This window comes from Leucoraja erinacea, chromosome 3 (assembly GCF_028641065.1).
Source record: "Leucoraja erinacea ecotype New England chromosome 3, Leri_hhj_1, whole genome shotgun sequence".
NCBI classification, from domain to species: domain Eukaryota; kingdom Metazoa; phylum Chordata; class Chondrichthyes; order Rajiformes; family Rajidae; genus Leucoraja; species Leucoraja erinaceus.
Genome location: NC_073379.1, coordinates 10,066,024 through 10,086,308, shown reverse-complemented (window position 1 = coordinate 10,086,308; position 20,285 = coordinate 10,066,024). Strand labels below are relative to the sequence as shown.

The window sequence follows — 20,285 nt, the reverse complement described above, 5'->3', positions numbered from 1 at the left end:
AGGAACCTACAAACCTTTGGTGTGTGAGAGGAAACTGGAGCACCCGGAGAAAACCCACGTGGTCTTAGAAAGAACATAGAAACGCCGTACATACGGCACCCGTAGTCAGGATTGAACCCAGGTCTTTGGTGCTGTAAGGCAGCAACTCTACTGCTGCACTAAAGTGTTGGCACTGAATAACATTGTAAACCAGCCCAGACACAGGCCCAAAATGCTGGAGTACCTCAGCAGGACAGGCAGCATCTCTGGAGAGAAGGGACGGGCAACATTTTGGGTTGAGATCCTTCTTCAGACCCAAAGAGACGTCTCGATCCGAAACGTCACCCATTCCATCTCTCCAGAGATGGTGCCTGTCCTGCTGAGTTACTCCAGCATTTTGTGTCTATCTTTGATTTAAACCAGCATCTGCAGTTCTTTCCTACACAGCCACAGGTCCACTATGCCGCCCAGGTTATGGTCCAGTTTCCTCCTACATGCCACGGTGTATGGGTTTGTAGGTTAATTGCCCTCATGGGCTTACCACCAGGGGCGCCGTACAATGGCTGCTCCACCAGCAGTCTATTCGTTTTTTCATCTTTTTTCTTATTTTTAGTGTTTGTTAAATGTTTGTTTGAATGTTCCCCGGTTTGTTTTGTGTGGGGGGGGGGGATCAGGGGAAACGTTTTTGCAGGTTCTTACCTTCCCTTGATTTTCGCATCGCATTTCTCTGGGTGCTCTGCAGCCTACCATCGATGGAGCTGGAGGCCTCCTCGGACTGTCGTGAGCCCCACCGCGGGGCGCAGACTTGACATCGGAGCTGACCCCTTGCCTGGGATCGCTCCAACTGTGCCTGTGGATTTTACCATCAAGAGCTCGCAGTCTCGGGGGAAGCCGAGTCGGGAGCTCCTACGTCGCGGAAGGTTTGATGCAAGGTTCGATCGTCCAGCGCGGGGGAGCTGACATCCCTCCGATGCAGGAGCTGAACGCCTCGTCGTGGAGGGCCCAAACGCCGCCGGCTACGGGAGTCAAGATCGTCCCGTCAACGGAGGGCTCGAGTCTCCCGACCGTGGGAGAACAAAGGGAAGAGACTTGAACATTATTTCGCCTTCCATCACAGTGAGGAATGTGGAGTAGTCCCTGTGGTGGATGTTCATGTTAGAATGCGTTTTGGATGATCTGTTAATTTTTATTTGTATGACGGACTTGGCAAATGAAATTCCTCGTATGTTGCAAAACATGCTTGGCTAATAAAGTATTCTGATTCTCTGTAAATTGTCCCTAGTGTGTAAGGAGTTAATGTGGGATAACATAAAAGTAGTGTATGGTGATTGATGGCTGGCATGGGCCCAGTGGGCTGAAAGGCCTGGAAATCATTCTATAATAATAATAATAATAGTGACAATAAGGGAAAGTGGTTACGAGCTAGAGGGTTTCAAACTCCCAATAACAAAGTTATTTACCCCACAGCATTTAAAAAAAAAAGGTCACTTTAATAATTTTATTTTTGTTTTTGCACGATACAAAAGCTATAGGTTGCATGTTACATTGTTTAATTACATTGCATTGTAATTTGGCTCAATAGAAACAATTGCAAAGAGGTTGTACATTTGGTCAAAAAGAAAAATAATACAATAGGTTTACGAGGATGGAACCAGATAGGGCCTTCAAGGATAACAGCGAAAAAGCCCTGTCCCATTCTAAGAGCTCTCTCGAGTTTAAAAAAAACAAACTCGTGGTAAGCACGGAGAATGAACATAACGGGTACGTTGGAGCTCGGGGACGTCTCTTAACGGCTCATAAAGCTAACGGCAGGTACTCAGGAAGACTCGCTAATGGCAGGTAAGCACGGGAAGACTCGTGAAGATTTTTCAACGTTCAACAAGAGCCCCGAGTACCGACGAGTGGCCATTATGGTAAACCTCCGAGTTCGAATCAGGGCAAACTCGGGAGAGGTTTTGGAATGAACTCGGACCGGGGGACAGGTTAAAGGAGGAAAGAACTCAAGTGAGCGGTCAGAAGGGACAAAAGTGGCTACAAAATTGTAACAATAGGATTGTTTATTTAAGTACTGTTGTACGGGGGACTGTTTTAGAGGTGACACCGCGCTCACGGCCCAGTTTTCAGATAACGTTACTAAGGCAGAGAGATGACAACTGCACAAAGACAATAAAGTTCAAGTAAGCAAGACTGCTTTAATCGTCCATTATGTATCGTCCAGATAGAGACAGAACATAATGAAACAAAAATTACTTTGGCGAGTCAGGTTAAAGAAAATCCCCCAAGCTTTTTAAACGTGCGTTAAAAACAAGAGAGGTAATCCATGGGGGTGTTAGGGCTGCTCAAAATATAAAGGAGGGAACTTATGCTTGGAGTCTGGGGATGTAGGCAAGGTACTGAACAAGTACTCTCCATCTGTTTTCACCAAGGAGAAGGACATGGTGGACGCAAAATGCTGGAGTAACTCAGCGGGTCAGGCAGCAACTGTGGAGAGAAGGAACGGGTGACGTTTTTCGGGTTGAGACCATTCTTCAGACTGAAGAACAATGAGATCAGTGTGGAGAATCCAGGGAATTAAAGGCCGGAGAGCTTCACATTAGTGGGAGGGAAACTGTGGAAGAAGATTCTAAGGGATAGGATTTGCTTCCATTTGATAGAGAATGGATTATTTAGGGACAGTCAGCATGGCTTTGTACACAACAGGTCTTGGCTTACTAACTTGATTGGGTTTTTTGAGGAAGTGCCGAAGGTCCTTGCATATTGCCTGCACATATAAAAGCCTCTACAACACCAGTGTAGGTAGGATCTGCCTCCACCACCACCCTTGGTAGTATCAGGCCAAACAAAATGCCCAGCACATCTCCTTTAAACTTTCTTCCTCTCACCTTAATGCTATTCCTTCTAGACTTTGACATTTCCACCCGGGAAAATGGTCCTGACTGTCTACCATGTCCACGCCTCTTATAATTTTGTAAACTTCCATCACGTCTCCCTTCCACCTGCGACACTCCAGAGAAAACAAGAACCTGCTCCAAGGAGCTGTCCAAAAGAATATTTTAACGGAATTCAATCAAGTCAGACAGTAACCAGAAAATCTATGTGTATATATTCCATGATTTAAATGCAATATGCAGCTGGAATGAACTAAATCCATGTTACTGGTAGGAGATGCAAAAAGGTGGAGTAACTCAACGGGACAGGCAGCATCTCTGGAGAGAAGAGACCGCTCACATTTCAGGTCAGGACCCTTCCACAGACTGAGGGCCCGTCTAAAGATGTGTCTCGACCCGAGATGTCACCAATTCCTTCTCTCCGGAGATGCTGCCTGTCCTGGTGAGTCACTCCAGCATTTTTGTGTCTATCTTCAGTGTAAACCAGCATCTGCAGTTCCCTCCTACATGTTACTGGTCGGACCACAATATAATCCGATCCAGTGTAATCATTCAACCCACTCACGTGGCTTTAACTAAATCACGATGCTCTGGCAAATTGGGCAAGTCCTTGAAACGTGAGCAGCACAGTCTCTTCACTCCGCTTTCACTTTCCTTGCCCGACACAGGCTGCCCACACAAGCCCTCAGAATGCTGATCAGGAGGTAGGTCAGCACGGACGCCGCGAGCAGTAGGGCGAGGATGACATCCAGCAGGTAGTACTGATACCAGGGCAGCTGCGTGCCGAAGGGCCTCAGGTGCTCCCCTCCCCCGAGCTGCAACAGATGCTCCATCCACTGCACCAGCCGCTGGCGCGGGGGGAAAGGGAAGGAGCGGTGCATGCGGCTCAGGGTCAGCGCAGAGGCTTTGTACCTGCCGAGAAACACAAACCGCCTTCACTCTGGCAGCAGGTTACATGACGCAACAGTGCTGCTCTATTACCATGTGTCTCAGAGGCAACAATGACATTCTTACTTGTAGCAGCACAACACAATATGCAGTGGCGGGACTGGCCAGGGTGTCAGCTTGCCCGATGGCAAGTGGGCCCCTGATGAAGTGATAGCAAGTGATGGCAAGTGGGCCCCTGTTAAATGATAGCATTGTAGTTGTGGGTGGGCCCCCTTTGTCTCCTGGCAACCAATATATTTAAACCCAGTCCGCCACTGACAATATGTAAACATGGTTTAAAGCAGCATCTCCAGCTCCTTCCCACACATGTAAATATAGTTCACAGCAAATTATATAATAAACGAGAAAAAAGTTCAGAATCTATATACATACACACACATATACGTACATGCATACACACACACGCATATATATGTACATCCATACACACACACATGAACACAAACAATAATAGTGCAAAAAGACCAAACCAATGCCCCAAAGTCTATGTCGTCCAGCACTTACTTGGAGGTTGTGGTGTATAATAGCCTAATGGTTATATGTAGGGTACGTTGAACAATCCCTGTACAGCCTCCCATACCTTCTTCCTAATGGCAAGGGTGAAATGAATGTGGGGTCAGGGTGGGTGTGGGTCTCTGATGATGCCGGCTGCCTTTTTGAGGTAGCGCTTCCTGTGGATCCCTTCGATGGTGGGGAGGTCAGTACCTGTGATGGGCTGGGCAGTGTCCACCACCTTCTCTTTATGGGTCAGGACCAGAGTCGTGGCACAAGAGAAACAATTGCTTGTCAATTTCAATGTACTCCACAGTGTCATAGATTCTTAGTGTGGAAACAGGCCCTTCGGCCCAACTTGCCCACCCGACCAACGTCCCATCCACATTAGTTCCACCTGCCTGCATTTGGCCCATTACCCTCCAAACCTGTCCTATCCATGTACCTGTCTAATTGTTTCTTAAGCATTGCGATAGTCCCAGCCCCAACTACCTCCTCTGGCAGCTTGTTCCATACACCCACTACACTTTGTGTAAAAACGTTACACCTCAGATTCCTATATAATCTATCGCCCCCTTACCTTAATGTCATCTAGTTCTCTATTCCCCCACTCTGGGAAGAGACTATGTGCGTCTACCTGATCTATTCCTCTCATGATTTTACACACATCTATATGATCACCCCTCCTCTACCTGTGCTCCAAGGAATAGAGTCCCAGCTTACTCAACCTCTCCCTGTAGCTCAGACCCTCTAGTCCTGGCAACATCCTTGCAAATCTTCTCTGTACCTATTGCAGCTTGACAACATCTTTCCTATACATGGTGCCCAAAGCTGAACACAATAAATGTCAAAATAATAAATCAGCTGAGAGAAATGACAGATTTGGCCTTTGAAATGAGGATTCCCACACACTCTCCAGAGATGCTGGCTGACCCGCTGAGTTACCCCAGCACCCTGTGAAACGTCACCTATCCATGTTCTCCAAAGATGCTGCCTAACCCGCTGAGCTACTCCAGCACTCTGTGAAACATCACCTATCCATGTTCTCCAGAGATGCCGCCTGACCCGCTGAGTTACTCCAGCACTTTTGTGAACCAGCATCTGCTTGTGTCTACAGAATATTATGGGCCACCACTTGCACTAATGTTTTCCGATTGTAGATTATTTCACCAATGTCTTGTGTTTTCGCCGTCTTTTGTGCTGTGGAATTTGTGTAATGTGCATATTATTTGTCTGTGTTGTCTAAATCTACCTGCCTGCTGCAAACAAGGTTGTCAGTTTACCAGTAATCTCATCATACTTGTGCGTATGACAATGAACAACTACATCCACACAGTCCAAATCACATGACAATGCACACATACACACAAAAGCACACCCCTAAACAGATACACACATAAAGATACACACATAAAGACACACACACTCACAGATACACACAAACTGCCACACACAGATTGCTTACACTCTTACACTTGGATGCACACTCAATCAGATGCACACACACACACACATTCTCACACACACTCAGTCTCACATACACCCTGATACACACTCTCAGACGCACACTATCATAGATGTACACACACTCATAGACGCACACACACATACAGATGCACACTCAGACACACGCAGACACAGACGCACACATGCTCTCTCATAAACACTCTCACAAACACACTCACACACACACTCTCACACGCACTCTTGCACACATGCACTCTCACACACGCACTCTCACACATTCTCACAGACACACTCACTCTCACAGCCACGCTCACTCTAACACACTCTCAGACATACACACACACTCACACACACAGACGCACACATGCTCTCTCAAACACACTCTCACAAACACTTTCACACACACACTCTCACACACGCACTCTCATGCAGACGCACTCCCACACACACACACACTCTCTAACACACATATACTCAGACACACTCACAGACACACACTTACAGTCACACTCACACACTCTCACAGACACACTCTCACAGACACATTTACACTTTCACAGACAGTGGGACGCTGTACACACCTCGTGTTCCTGATGACGGTGTCCATACTGTGGCTGAGGTGCAGTTCCTGTATCTGGGTGACGTCCACAGTCAGCCCAAGTCCCTTGGCCTCCACCCTCACCATGTTATCGAACTGATCTCCGAACAGTGGGACCCCGACCACAGGCACCCCGTGATAGACGGCCTGCATCAGGCTGTTGAAGCCTCCGTGTGTCACCAGGAGACGAGCCTTCGGGTGACCTGTGGGACCAGAGCAAGGCAGTGGGCAGAGGTTAATGATCCTGGCTACCCTGCAGAGAATCGCAGGCCCCCCTCATCCCCCAGTAGCCTCCCCCCCCCCCACCTCCCTGCAATGCTCCCTCCCTCACCCTCCCCCCCCCCCTTCACCTCCCCTTCCCTATACCCCCCCTCCCCACACCTTCGCCCAATCCCCACCTCTCCACAACCCCCTCCCTCCTTATCCCCCCACCCACCCTCCCCATCGTCCCCCTCTCCAGTGCTGCACTCTCCAGAGATGCCCCCTTCCCCCCCCCCCCCCACTCTCCACACTTTCACCCCAACCCTTCCCCACACACACCCTCCCCCATCCCCCCCCCCACCCCCCCCCACTCACTATCCCCATCACCCCTCTCCCCACACACCCCCCTCCCCACGGACCACAGTTATTTGGCCAGGAAGAGGACGAGGAAGTTTTGCTAATAGTTTATCCCAAGAGAAAAAGAATGTGGATACGAGCCCTGTGTTTCTCCTCCCATTTCGGATGTCTCAAAAATCTTTTTTAAGCTAGGAAGTCGGAAAAGTTGTCAACATTTTACCAACCCCCACCCTTCCCTACGAGGCACTAGTCCATTTAACCCTTCCCCACCAACTCGCTGGAGTTTAGAAGGACGAGGGGACACTCATTGAAACTTACCGAATAGTGAAAGGCTTGGATAGAGTAGATGTGGAGAGGATGTTTCCAATAGAGGGGGAGTCTAGAACTGGAGGTCATAGCCTCAGAATTAAAGGACGTTCCTTTTGGAAGGAGAGGAGGAGGAATTTCTTTAGAGGGTGGTGAATCTGTGGAATTTATTGCCACAGAAGGCTGTGGAGGGCGTCAATGGATATTTTTAAGGCAGAGATAGATTCTTGATTAGTACGGGTGCCAGGGGTTATGGGGAGAAGGCAGGAGAATGGGGTTAAGAGGGAGAGATAGATCAGCCATGATTGAATGGCAGCCGAATGGTCTAATTCTGCCTCTACCACTTATGAACTTATCTGTGTTACAGTATAAGGTTTCATTGTAATCATAGATAGACACAAAAAAACCTGGAGTAACTCAGTGGGTCAGACAGCATCTCTGGAGAAAAGAAATAGGTGACTTTACGGGTCGAGACTCTTCTTCAGACCCGACCCGAAACATCACCTCTTCCTCTCTCCAGAGATGCTGCCTGGCCCGCTGAGTTACGCCAGCTTTTTGTGTCTATCTTGGTTGTTACCCAGCATCTGCAGTTCCTTCCTACACACTCGACTGTAAGCATGTACAGTAAACCCTTGCAATAACGGACCACGGAGTGGGTGAGGGGGGGTGATGGTGTCTGTTGGTGCCGATATCACAACAACTTTCCCACCCAACCTTAACACTGGAGCCCAGAATCTCATTTAACACCATGTCCAGCACAGGCACAGTGGGCCGAAGGGCCTGTTTGATGTGGACCCACAGCAGACGTCCGCTGGAGGGTCAGCCCCGTCCTTACCGAGCAGATCGTTCTGGGGCAGCCAGTCAAACAGCCTGACGTTGGGGGCCGGGTGGAGGTCACTTGGCCAGTGACTGTGAAGGTGTCTCCAGATAACCAGCTGAGGGAGGCGGCTAAAGGCAGCGTTCATCTCCCTCAGCAGCCCCGGCAGATTGACGGAGGAGAGCATAGAACCGAAGCTCACCACCACAAAACCATCTTCCCCGGCGGCCTGCACGAGGTCCTCCAGCTCCTGGTGAGAGTCACACACACTACACATTGGAATACATAGTAGAAACAGGCTCACCGAGTCCGTACCGACCACCGATCACCCCGTAAACTAGCACGATTCTACACGCTCGGAACCATTTACAATGTACAGAAACCAATTAACCCACGAACCTGTATGGCCATTTTAGATTAGACTAGAGATACAGCGCGGAAACAGCCCCTTCGGCCCACCGAGTCCACGCCGACCAGCGATCCCTGCACACTAACACTATCGGACACACATTAGGGATAATTTCTTTACATTTAACCTACAAACCTGTACATCTTTGGAGTGTGGGAGAAAACCGGAGGAGCCAGAGGAACCCACATGGTCACAGGGAGAACGTACAAACTCTGTACAGACAGCGCCCATTGTCAGGATCGAACCCGGGTCTCAGGCATATTGAGGGAGTGCAACATAGGTTCACAATGTTAATTCCTGGGATGGTGGGACTGTCGTATGTTGATAGAATGGAGCGACTGGGCTTGTATACTCTGGAATTTAGAAGGATGAGAGGGAATCGTATTGACACATATTAGATTATTCTGTGTTTGGACACGCTCGAGGCAGAAAACATGTTCCTGATGTTGGGGGAGTCCAGAACCAAGGGTCACAGTTTAAGAATAAAGAGTAAGTTATTTAGAACGGAGATGAGGAAATACTTTTTCACACAGAGAGTTGTGAGTCTGTGGAATTCTCTGCCCCAGAGGGTGGTGGAGGCTGGTTCTCTGGATGCTTTCAAGAGAGAGTAAGATAGAGCTCTTAAAGATAGCGGAGTCAGGGAATATGGGGAGAAGGCAGGAACGGGGTACTGATTGTGGATGATCAGCCATGATCCCATTGAATGGCAATGCTGGCTCGAAGGGCTGAATGATGTACTCCTGCACCTATTGTCTATTGTCTAAAATGTTACCCCACAGGTTCCTATTAAATCTTTCCCCTCTCACCTTAAACCTCTGTCCTCTAGTTCTTACTGTAACTCCCCTACACTGGATAAAAGACTGATTTCACTCTCTCTATTCCCCTCATGATTTAATACACCTCTATTACCCGTTACAAGATTACCCCTCAGCCTCCTGTACTACAAGGAAAATAAAATGCTAGTCTGTGCAACCTCTCCCTCAAGTCCTGGCAATGTCCTTGTAAATCTTCTCTGCACTCTTTTCCAGCTTAATGACATGTATCCTGCAGCAGGGTGACCAAAGTTGAACACAATACCCTGAGTGTGGCCTCACCGATGTGAAGGCAGCTCAACATCCTAAACCCCAGCGAAACAAAGCAGGCACAAGGCTGAGTGTCACCGTGACCAGAAGCCAAGTATCGCAGCCCATTGACATAAGGAAATGCTGATGACAGCCTGAGCTGTTTGTGAGTTCAGGGTGGTGGGCAAGGATGAAGTAACATAACTGGCGACATTGCTGACTCCGACTACGTTTTATCTCTGTTTGCTTTGTTGTGACATTCTCCCGGCTAACAATGATCTATTCTACATTTTCCTTGAGCCTGTTTTCACACCTTACACGTCCTATCTATGTATCTCTCTCTCTCTCCCCTGACATCCGTCTGAAGAAAGAATTCCTTCTCTCCAGAGATGCTGCCCATCCCACTGAGTTACTCCAGCATTTTGTGTCTCGAACCGGTGATGTTGGTGGGTAGAGGAGGCACAGAGCAAACCCACCCCATTGAAGATAGCCTGCTTTGGAGGGTAATTAGCTGCGTCAGAGGCTGAGGGGGAGACGGAAGTTTATAAAGTTATGCGAGGCGTAGTGCTTTTCACCCAGGGTGAAATATCAAAGACTGGGAAAGTCGCACTAGCTTCTCATTTTAACCCTACAAACAGCTAAAAATGGCCCGTTTCCTTATCATTGTGACTTTTTTTGCATCTTTCATTCATTGTTCTTTATCTCACCACATCACCGTCTATAGGAAAGGGGAAGGCAGAGGTTCACTTCTTAGTTTAGTTTAGTTTAGAGTTACAGCGTGGAAACAGGCCCATTCGGCCCACCGGATCCGTGCTGTCCCTGCACACTAACACTATCCTATACTCACTAGGGACAAAGCTTTAAGGTGGAACGCGCGGCCACGGGTGGTGGTGGATGGAGATATGATCGTGGTGTTTAAGAGGCTTCGAAATAGGCACATACATATGCAGGGAATGGAGGGAGATGGATCACGTGCAGGCAGAGGAGATTAATTTAATGGTAGATAAGATAATTAAACATTCTTGACTCTTGATTCGTCACGATTGGCAAAGACCTTGTGGGCCAAATGTCCTGTTCCTGTGCTATATTGTTCTATGTGTAGGCAGCAAATGCAGATGATGGTTTAAACCAAAGATGGACTCAAAAAACTGGAGTAACTCAGCGGGTCACGCAGCATCTCTGGAGAGAAGGAATAGGTGACGCATCGGGTCGAGACCCTTCTTCAGACGACCCGAAATGTTACCAATTACTTCTCCCCAGAGAAGCTGCCTGACCCGCTGAGTTACTCCAGTTTTTTGTGTCTATCATTGTTCTATGATGTGTACCTTACATTTTATTGGTCACAAGCAGTAACTACTTCAGCTGAAACTTTGCCTGCCAGTAAATTTTAGACAGAGCACAGTTTCTGCCAAATGTGGTACCTTGAAAGGGCCCCTGTAATTGCAACCGTTTAAATCAAAGTCCATAAATATCAGCAGGCTGGCCTTATGTCTACAGGAGACCAGCAGAGAAATGATCAGCTGCTCATATTCATGTTCATAAGTGATAGGAGCAGAATTAGGCCATTCGGCCCTTCAAGTCATTAATTTCTGATCTATCGCTCCCTCCTAACCCCATTCTCCCCATAGCCCCTGACACCCGTACTAATCAAGAATCTCTCTATCTCTGCCTCAAAAATATCCATTGACTTGGCCTCCACAGCCATCTGTGGCCATGAATTCCACAGATTCACCACCCTCAGACTAATGAAATTCCTGCTCCTCTCATTCCTATCTCCCTAACCCCTGACACCTGTACCAATCAATGTATTGTGGAGCGTGATTGGAGACAAGGGAGTTTCTAACAGCCTTTCCATAAGTAAGAGTGGGGTCTTGAGATGCAAGTAGATGTAGTTGGGTATCAAGCCTCTTAGGGGGTCAGCTCCACCCTTTAAATAAAGGAACAAAGGATATTCAAGGGAAATCTGTGGGAAATTCAAGGAAATTCTCCTTCCCATTCCTGCACAGACCTTTCTGTTCTCAGGCCCCACCCAAGTCGCACTAGCTTCTCCATTGTCAGAGTGAGGTTAAATACAATTGGAGGAACAGCATCTCATATTTCGCTTGGGCAGCTTACAGCCCAGTGGTATGAATATTGATTTCTCTCACATCAGGTAGCCCTGGCATTCACTCTCTCTCTATCCCTCCCCCACCCAAGTCACACTAGCTTCTCATTTTCACCCTACAAACAGCTAAAAATGGCCTGTTCCCTTATCATCGTGACTTTTTTTGCGTATCTCTCATTTATTGTTCTTCATCTCACCACATCACCGTCTATATTCTAGTTTAGTTTCGAGTTACAGTGTGGAAACAGGCCCTTTCGCCCCACCGGATCCATGCCGTCCCTGCACACTAACACTATCCTATACTCACTAAGGACAAGTTTTACATTTACCAAAGCCAATTAACCTACAAACCTGTACGTCTTCGGAGTGTGGAAGGAAACCGAAGATATCGGGGAAAACCCACGCAGGTCACGGGGAGAAGGTACAAACTCCGTACAGACGGCACCCGTGGTCAGGATCGAACCCAGGTCACCGGCGCCGCATTCGCTGTAAGGCAGCAACTCTACCGCTGCGCCACCATTTCCCTTATCCCTGACCCGTCTGAAGAAGGGTCACGACTTGAAACATTACCCATTCCTTCTCTCCAGTGATGCTGTCTGTCCCGCTGAGTTACTCCAACTTTTTGTGTCTACCTTTGGTTTAAACCAGCATCTGCAGTTCCTTCATACACATAGATTGTATTTATGTTCAGTATAATCTGATCTGTTTGGTTTGCATGCAAAGCAAAGCAAAGCTTTTCACTGTGCCTCGGTACCCGTGACGCTAATAAACATGACCCTAAACCTGCAAACAGAGTGAGCTCCATGCCTACCTGTGGGAGTGCTTTTGCTGGCTTTGCAAGCAATCCTCCAATACAAACCACGTTGGGGGGCAGTGGCCTGGGGAATTCCAAGGTGAAATCAGTGTTGTAGATAGCCAGCTGGGCCTTCCGGTAGAGTTGGGGGAGACTGACGTTGGCGGCAGGGAAGTGGGTCAGGATGGCTTTCTCAAACCGGGCTTGGATCCTCCTCTCCGCCTCAAAAGAGCCCAGGAACATGAGGACGTTTTTCATCCGTCCCCAGAAGCCCATGCGGTCGGAGAGCTGCGAGCGGTGGACGGGGACATAGGAGAGCGGGATCCTCATCTCTCCCTGGTGCACGTTCCAGAAGTTGCCCCCATGGACGGTCACCACCTGGAGCCCCAGCTTCTCCGCCACCAGGTAGGAGCAAGGGTTGAAGGTGTCGATCATCGCAATGTCATAGCCCTCGCCCCTCAAAGTGTCCATGAGCTCAACGTCATTCATCATCCACTCGCACTGCTGTGCAAAGTGACCCATTAGATCCAGGAACATGTCGAACGTTTCTCTGAGGAACAGGAAGAAATTATTAGCTCACAAATTCACAAATTGATTGGAGCAGAATTAAGCCATTCTACCCATCAAGTCTACTCCGCCATTCAATCATGGCTAATCTCTATCTCTCCCTCTCAACCCCATTCTCCTGACTTCTCCCCATAACCCCTGACACCCGTAATAATCAAGAACCTATCTCTGCCTTAAAAATATCTGTTGACTTTTGTGTCAGTGGATTCCACAGATTCACTACCCCATGACTAAAGAAATTCCTCCTCATCTCCGTCATAAAGAGACGTCCTTTAATTCTGAGGGTATGATCTCTGGAGCTAGACTCTCCCACTAGTGGAAACATCCTCTCCAGATCCACTCCAGAGCCCGCCCATAACGCACGCGGTGCGATTATCAACCCATCGACAACTCAACAGCCCAGGAATGAAGGAGGCTACAGAGTGTGGTGGACACTGCCCAGTCCATCACGGGTACTGCCCTCCCCACCATCAAAGGGATCTACAGGAGACCCTGCCTCAAAAAAGGCAGCCAGTATCATCATCGACCACACCACCCTGGCCACACTCTCATCTCACTGCTCACATCGGGAAGAAGGTACATGAGCCTGAAAACCTTGATCTCCAAGTTCAAGCACAATTTCTATATCCCACTTTGACTATGACAGTCTTCCTCACTGTCTGTGGCTTTAGCAACCTTGGTGTCACAAGCAAACTTACTAATCAACCCATCTACGTTTACGTCCAAGTTATTTATATATATCACAAACAGCAGAGGTCCCAGTACAGATCCCTGCAGAACTCCACTGGTCACAGACCTCCAGCCTGAATATTGTCCTTCCACCACAACCCTCTGTCTTATATCAGAAAGCAAGTGTATACTGTAGGAAGGAACAGCAGATGCTGGTTTACACCAAAGATAGACCCAAAGTGTTGGAGTAACTCAGCGGGACAGGCAGTAACTCTGGAGAGAAGGAATTGGTGATATGTTGGCTCATGATCCTTCTTCAGTCTGAATGCTGGAGTAATTCAGTCTGAGCCTTCTTAGTCTTGAAACGTCACCGATTCCTTCTCTCCAGAGATGCTGCCTGTTCCGCAGAGTTACTCCAGTATTTTGTGTCTATTTTAAGTGTATACCGTGTCCAGTAATAGACCATGTGTACGTTCAGGAATAACATGTCTTTGAATATCGAAGATAGACACAAAATGTTGGAGTAACTCAGCGGGACAGGCAGTATCTCTGGAGAGAGGAAATGGGTGACATTTCGGGTCAAGACCCTTCTTCCCACTCTTCAGCCTTAGAATATGAAGGGTAACAGCCTTACCTGCCCAGGAAAAACTCTCTCTGCTGCTCCAGGAACCACTGATTGAATCTGGACACATATTGATCACTTGCAGACCACGTGGTCAATCGGTAGCTGTCCTTTCTCGCAGCATAGCTCAAGCCTGCAGTAATGGGAATATGGTGGTGTATCCTTGAGATGGAATGACAGTAGGCCAGAGGCCTGGGGAGCACAGCAAGGTTTGGCCAACACTGGGATGAGGCTCCTTCCACCCCACACCCTTTGGTTTGCTTTTCCCTGTACATGGACGCACGTGACAATAAAATAAATAAACTGAACTGGGTCTTTGACCCCTGTCAATTGCCCAGATTGTGAAGGGAAGCCAGGAGGAAATGTTAGGGGGTTAGTGTACGAAGGTCCTGCAGATGCTGGTTTAAACCGAAGAGAGACACCAAAAAGAGGAAGTAACTCAGCGGGTCAGACAGCATCTCTGGGGAAAAGGAATATGTGATGTTATATCGAGACCTTTCTTCAGACTGAGAGTCAGGGGGGAAGGGAACCAAGACAGAACAAATGGATGAAAGATGTGCAAAAAAGTAACGATCATAAAGGAGACAGACCATAGTTAGCTGTGGTCTAGGTGCAAATGGGTTGCAGACAATGAGTCTCAACAAGACGACTTTGAAGCAAGGATAACCACTCAGGTGGAGGAGGGATGGAGAGAGAGGGTTGCTGGGGTTACCTGAAGTTAGAGAAATCTATATTCATACCGCTGGGGTGCAAGCTGTCCAAGTGAAATATCAGGTGCTGTTCTTTGGAATGCTGTTCTTGTGTGGAATGAGCTTCCTGTGCTGCGATTTCGATAGAACGGCGCCACCTACGGCCGTCATTTTTGGCCACCTCGCTCAGAGCCCCCCTCCGCCTTCCGGGACTGGAGGATTTTTCCCATCGATGACAAATCAGAGAGATATTAATGTTTTTTTTTTAAATCACCATTCTCTCTGCTGCCCCTGCTGGAGGGAGGGGGAGGGACTATAAAACCAGGAAGTGGTGTGCCTCACTCAGTCTCTGCAAGATGGATGAAGCCAAAGAGTCACGTCTCTCTGAGCTCTGAATAACACTGAACACATGTCTAATCAACTCTGAGTCCCCTTAATGTGGTTTGAAAATGAAAATATGGATTGTTTGAAGTAAAAAGGCACTGCCTGAAAATGGTTGTTTGGGTGCTTTGGCTTGAAGTTAAAAGGTACCACTTACTGCAAATGGTGGCTTTGGTGCTTTGGCTTGAAGTTAAAAAGCACTACTTACTGCAAATGGTGGCTTGGGTGATTTGGCTTGAAGTTGAAAGGCACTGCAAATGGTGGCTTGGGTGTTTTGGCTTAAAGTTGAAAGGCACTACTTACTGCAAATGGTGGCTCGGGTGCTTTGGCTTGAAGTTGAAAGGCACTGCTTACTGCAAATGATGGCGGGTGCTTTGGCTTGAAGTTGAAAGGCACTGCATACTGCAAATGGTGGCTTGGGTGCTTTGGCTTGAAGTTGAAAGGCACTATACTGCAAATGGTGGCTTGGGTGCGTTGGCTTGAAGTTGAAAGGCGCTACTTACTGCAAATGGTGGCTTGGGTGTGTTGGCTTGAAGTTGAAAGGCACTACTTACTGCAAATGGCGGCTTGGGTGCTTTGGCTTGAAGTTGAAAGGCACAACTTACTGCAAATGGTGGCTTGGGTGTGTTGGCTTGAAGTTGAAAGGCACTAGTTACTGCAAATGGCGGCTTGGGTGCTTTGGCTTGAAGTTGAAAGGCACTACTTGCTGCAAATGGTGGCTTGGGTGCTTTGACTTGAAATTAAAAGGCACTACTGCAAATGCACTTACTTCCTGTTTGCACTGTATATTGATTTTAGATTAAACGCTACCATTTAAGGCTATGATTTTTGGCCATCTTACTCAGTCCCCCTCTGCTGAGCAGGTGCAGAGAATTCTTCCAACAATGAAAAATAAAACTGTTATTAGTGTTTAAAAAATGTTGAGAATCTCTCCCCTGTTAATCACGCCATGACGGCCACACCTTTTCCGGTAGGAGGGGGAGTGATTATAAAACCCGGAAGTGTGGGTGTGGCTCAGTCTCTGCATGATGGGGGAGGGAGAGGTCACGACTCTGTCTGAGCTGTGAATCAACTGAACACACTGAATGTCTACTGAACTGTGAGTTTGGTGTTATGTGTGGTTTTATGGTGGTTTCATCCTGCATGAAATGGTATCAAGCTGCATTTGAATTTGGTGGCCTTGCACCCTGCTTGAAATGGAATGAAACTGCACTTGAATTTGGTGGCCTTGCACACTGCTGAAAGTGGTATGAAACTGCACCTGAATTTGGTGGCCTTGGATCCAGCTTGTAGTGGTAGGAAACTGCACTTGAATCTGTGGCTTTGCACCCTGCTGAAGTGGTAGGTAACTGCACTTGAATCTGTGGCTTTGCACCCTGCTGAAGTGGTAGGTAACTGCACTTGAATTTGGTGGCCTTGCACCCTGCTTGAAATGGAATTTCAACGAATAGCCATGAGTCAACTGCCAGCCCACCAGCCGTGAGTGAGCTGCCAGCAGATCAGGCTTGAGGGACTGAGCTGCCACCCCAAGAACCCATACCAGTGCTCCAGAAAGCCCCCCCACTGGCCACTGATATTGGAATTGGTGGAGAGGTGGAATATTGCATCGGGGGACCAGCCCTCCTGGGTGAACACGGGACCCAACGGGTCCCACTTAGTCTAGTATGGTTATATGGTTCCTCCAATTTGCATTTGGCCTCAATCTGACAATGGAGGATGCCCAGGACAGAAAGGTCAGTGTGGGAATGGGAAGGAGAGTTAGAGTGTTTGGCAACCGGGATATCAGGTAGGTCCGGGCAGTCTGAGCCAATCAAATGGGGTCAGTGTAGGATAGGTGTCGGTGGGCTCCCAGGGTCAGCAGGGACTCGATGGGCCTGTTCCTGTGCTGTCTAAGTTGAACAGTCTGTTCCATGATGTACCACATTTCCCGGGGCAGGGGAAAGAGGGCAGTCACAGCTCATTCAGGTGCTCCTGACACCATCCCCTTTCAAACATTGATCTGTTTTGACTTAGAAATGATGGCTGATCTCATTGGAGTTCTGGTCACCCAACTATGGAAGCATACCATTCAGTAGGAACGGATGCAAAAGAGGTTCACTGAGACCTTACCTAGGTTTGTGGATGAGTTACTGGAAGGAGTTGAATAGGCTGGGACGTTTTAGTTTAGTTTGGTTTTGAGATACTGCACAGAAACAGGCCCTTAGGCCCACCAAGTAGGCACTGAACAGCGATCCCTGCACATTTTAACACCACCCTACTCACACAAGGGACAATTTTACATTTATACCAAGCCAATTAACCTATATACCTGTACGACTTTGTAGTGCGGGAGGAAACTGAAGATCTCGGAGAAAACCCACGCAGGTCACGGAGAGAACGTACAAACTCCGTACAGACAGCACCCGTGGTCGGGACCGAACCCGGGTCCCTAACGCTGTAAGGCAGCAACTCTACCGCTGCGCCACCGCGCCCCCCTTTAGCCACGTTCAATCTGACGTCATGCTTGGCACAGAATCTGCGGGCCGAATGGCCTGTTGTGCGCCATAGAGCAGGGATGAAGGAAGAAAGGTACCTGGAATCTGTGGGATGCCGAGTAGCAGCAGCATATTGACCTCGTGCCCACTCTCATAAAGCACGTGAGAAATCTCATCGAACAGCAGGTAGTGGCTTCCCCCTGTAAACAGAGATGTGACAGGTCAGGGCCACTGAGTCCTCCTCCGGCTCCCAGGTCCAGGCTGAGTACAGAGGAGAGAATGCCCAACACAAGCAGGACACGGGCAGTCCGTGGAGAGAGAACCCCAGATAATCATTCAGCTCACCCCTGTCAACAACACCAACATCCCCGATGGAGGTCTGATTGGCCGAGGACAATGCTGGCAGATATAGAGTCGAACGAGTCGGCAATGGGCAGTCCGCAGGATACAAGACCACAGTGAACCTCCATAGAGTCATAGTGTCTTACAGTGTGAAAACATGCCCTTCGGCCCAACGCCCACGCCGACCAACATGCCCCATCTATACCATTCTCACCAGCCTGCATTTGGCCCATATCCCTCTAAACCTATCCTATCCTGTCCTGGCTAGCATGCAACAACAGCTTTTCACTATACCTCGGTACACGTGACAATAAACTAAACTAACGATGTACCATGTACAATTGTTTCTTAAACGTTGCAAGAGTCCCTGCCTCGACTACTTCCTCCAGCAGCTTGTTCCATACACCCACCACCCCTTGTGTGAAAAAGCTACCACTCAGATCCCTATTAAATATTTTTCCCCCGCACCTTACACCAATGTTGGTTCTCAATTCTAGCCTGGGCAAGAGACACTGTTTGTTTACCTGATCTATTCCTCTCATGATTTTGTACACCTCTATAAGATCACCCCTCATCATCCTGCGCTCCAGGGAATAGAGTCCCAGCCCACTCAACCTCTCCCCAAAGCACAGAACCTTGGGTCCTGGCAACTTTCTCATAAATCTTCTCTGTACCCTTTCCATCTTGACATATTTCCTGCAATACGGTGCCCAGAACTGAACATTATACTCTAAATGTGGTCACACCCACGCCTTACACAACTGCAACATGACCACCCAACTTCTATACTCAATACTCTAACTGATGAAGGCCAATGTGCCAAAAAAGACCAATGTGCCCACATCCCCCCACCCACTAACTCTGTTACGACATCAGACAACTCTGCCCTCCACCCCACACTGGCCAGTTCTCAAACAGTGAGTGTCTTCCCAGCTGTTGTCAGGCAACTGAACCATCCTACCAAGTACAACTAGAGAGCGGTCCTGAACTAGTATCTACCTCATCGGAGTCTCTTGGTCTATCTTTGATCTGACTTTATCTTGCAGTAAACGTTATGGCCTTATCATGCGGGAGCCTGCTGGACTTAACATCGTGGAGCTGGCGATTTTGAGATGACAGTGGGTCGAGGAGAGCGAGGCAGGGAGGGGGGAGTGGTTGTTGGTGGAAGTTGGGAGTTGTTTGCAGGACTTTCTCTGACTTACCGATCATGACGATGGTGAGGATTTTGGCGGAGTGCGCCGAGGCCAGCAACAGGCAGGCGCAGAGCAAAGGGAGGGCGGGCATGCCGGCGCCGTGTTACAGTCGCAGGGAGAAGCTGGGGGAGAGCTCGCTGGGCGACTCCGGACCAAGCAAGCAAGGGAATCGCATTCCCAATCAAAGATCTTTGTTCCCAATCTCTGTGTGAATAGGGAGGAGCAAAGATCTCTGCTATAAGATCTTTGGGGAGGAGGGCGGCCTCTGCCGGAAAACGCTGCGGCTCCGGGGCGGGTCAGGAGGAAGGGAACAGTGGGAAACAAAGATCTTTGGTGGGAAGGGAGAGGGGAAGGGGAATGAGAGAGAGGAGGGGAGGGAGAGAGGAGGGGAGGGAGAGAGGAGGGGAGGGAGAGAGGAGGGGAGGAGAGAGAGGGAAAGGAGCGCAAGGGGGAGAGGAGGGAGGGAGAGGAGAGGGGAGGGAGAGAGGAAGGGAAGTGAGAGGAGGGGAGGAGAGAGAGGGAAAGGAGCGCAAGAGTGAAGGGGGAGAGGAGGGAGGGGTGTGGGGGGAGGTAGGTGAGGGACGGGAGAGGGGGGCTGTTAGAAACATAGAAACATAGAAATTAGGTGCAGGAGTAGGCCATTCGGCCCTTCGAGGCACCGCCATTCACCATGGCTGATCAGGTACCCGTACCTGGCCTTCCTCCACCCCCTGATCCCCTTCACAAGGGCCACATCTAACTCCCTCTTAAATATAGCCAATACTGGCCTCACTACCCTCTGTGGCCGCCCACCACTCTCTGCGTGAAAAAAGTTCTTCTCATCTCGGTTTTAAAGGATTTCCCCCTTATCCTTAAGCTGTGACCCCTTGTCCTGGACTTCCCCAACAATCTTCCTGCAACTAGCCTGTCCAACGCCTTAAGAATTTTG

General features: G+C 48.8%; 1 protein-coding gene across 1 annotated transcript; it reads right to left on the bottom strand.

Annotated features, from left to right (window-relative positions):
- Window positions 1-1,448: 1,448 nt before the first annotated feature.
- LOC129695259 (UDP-glucuronosyltransferase 3A1-like) lies at window positions 1,449-19,722 on the bottom strand. The gene is made up of 7 exons (XM_055632053.1): window positions 19,367-19,722; window positions 17,921-18,022; window positions 14,291-14,411; window positions 12,439-12,970; window positions 8,072-8,303; window positions 6,356-6,575; window positions 1,449-3,779 (listed from the first exon to the last, which is right to left on the bottom strand). The coding sequence occupies exons 1-7, from the start codon at window positions 19,446-19,448 to the stop codon at window positions 3,503-3,505; spliced, it is 1,566 nt and encodes a 521-aa protein (XP_055488028.1). The 5' UTR covers window positions 19,449-19,722; the 3' UTR covers window positions 1,449-3,502.
- Window positions 19,723-20,285: the final 563 nt, after the last annotated feature.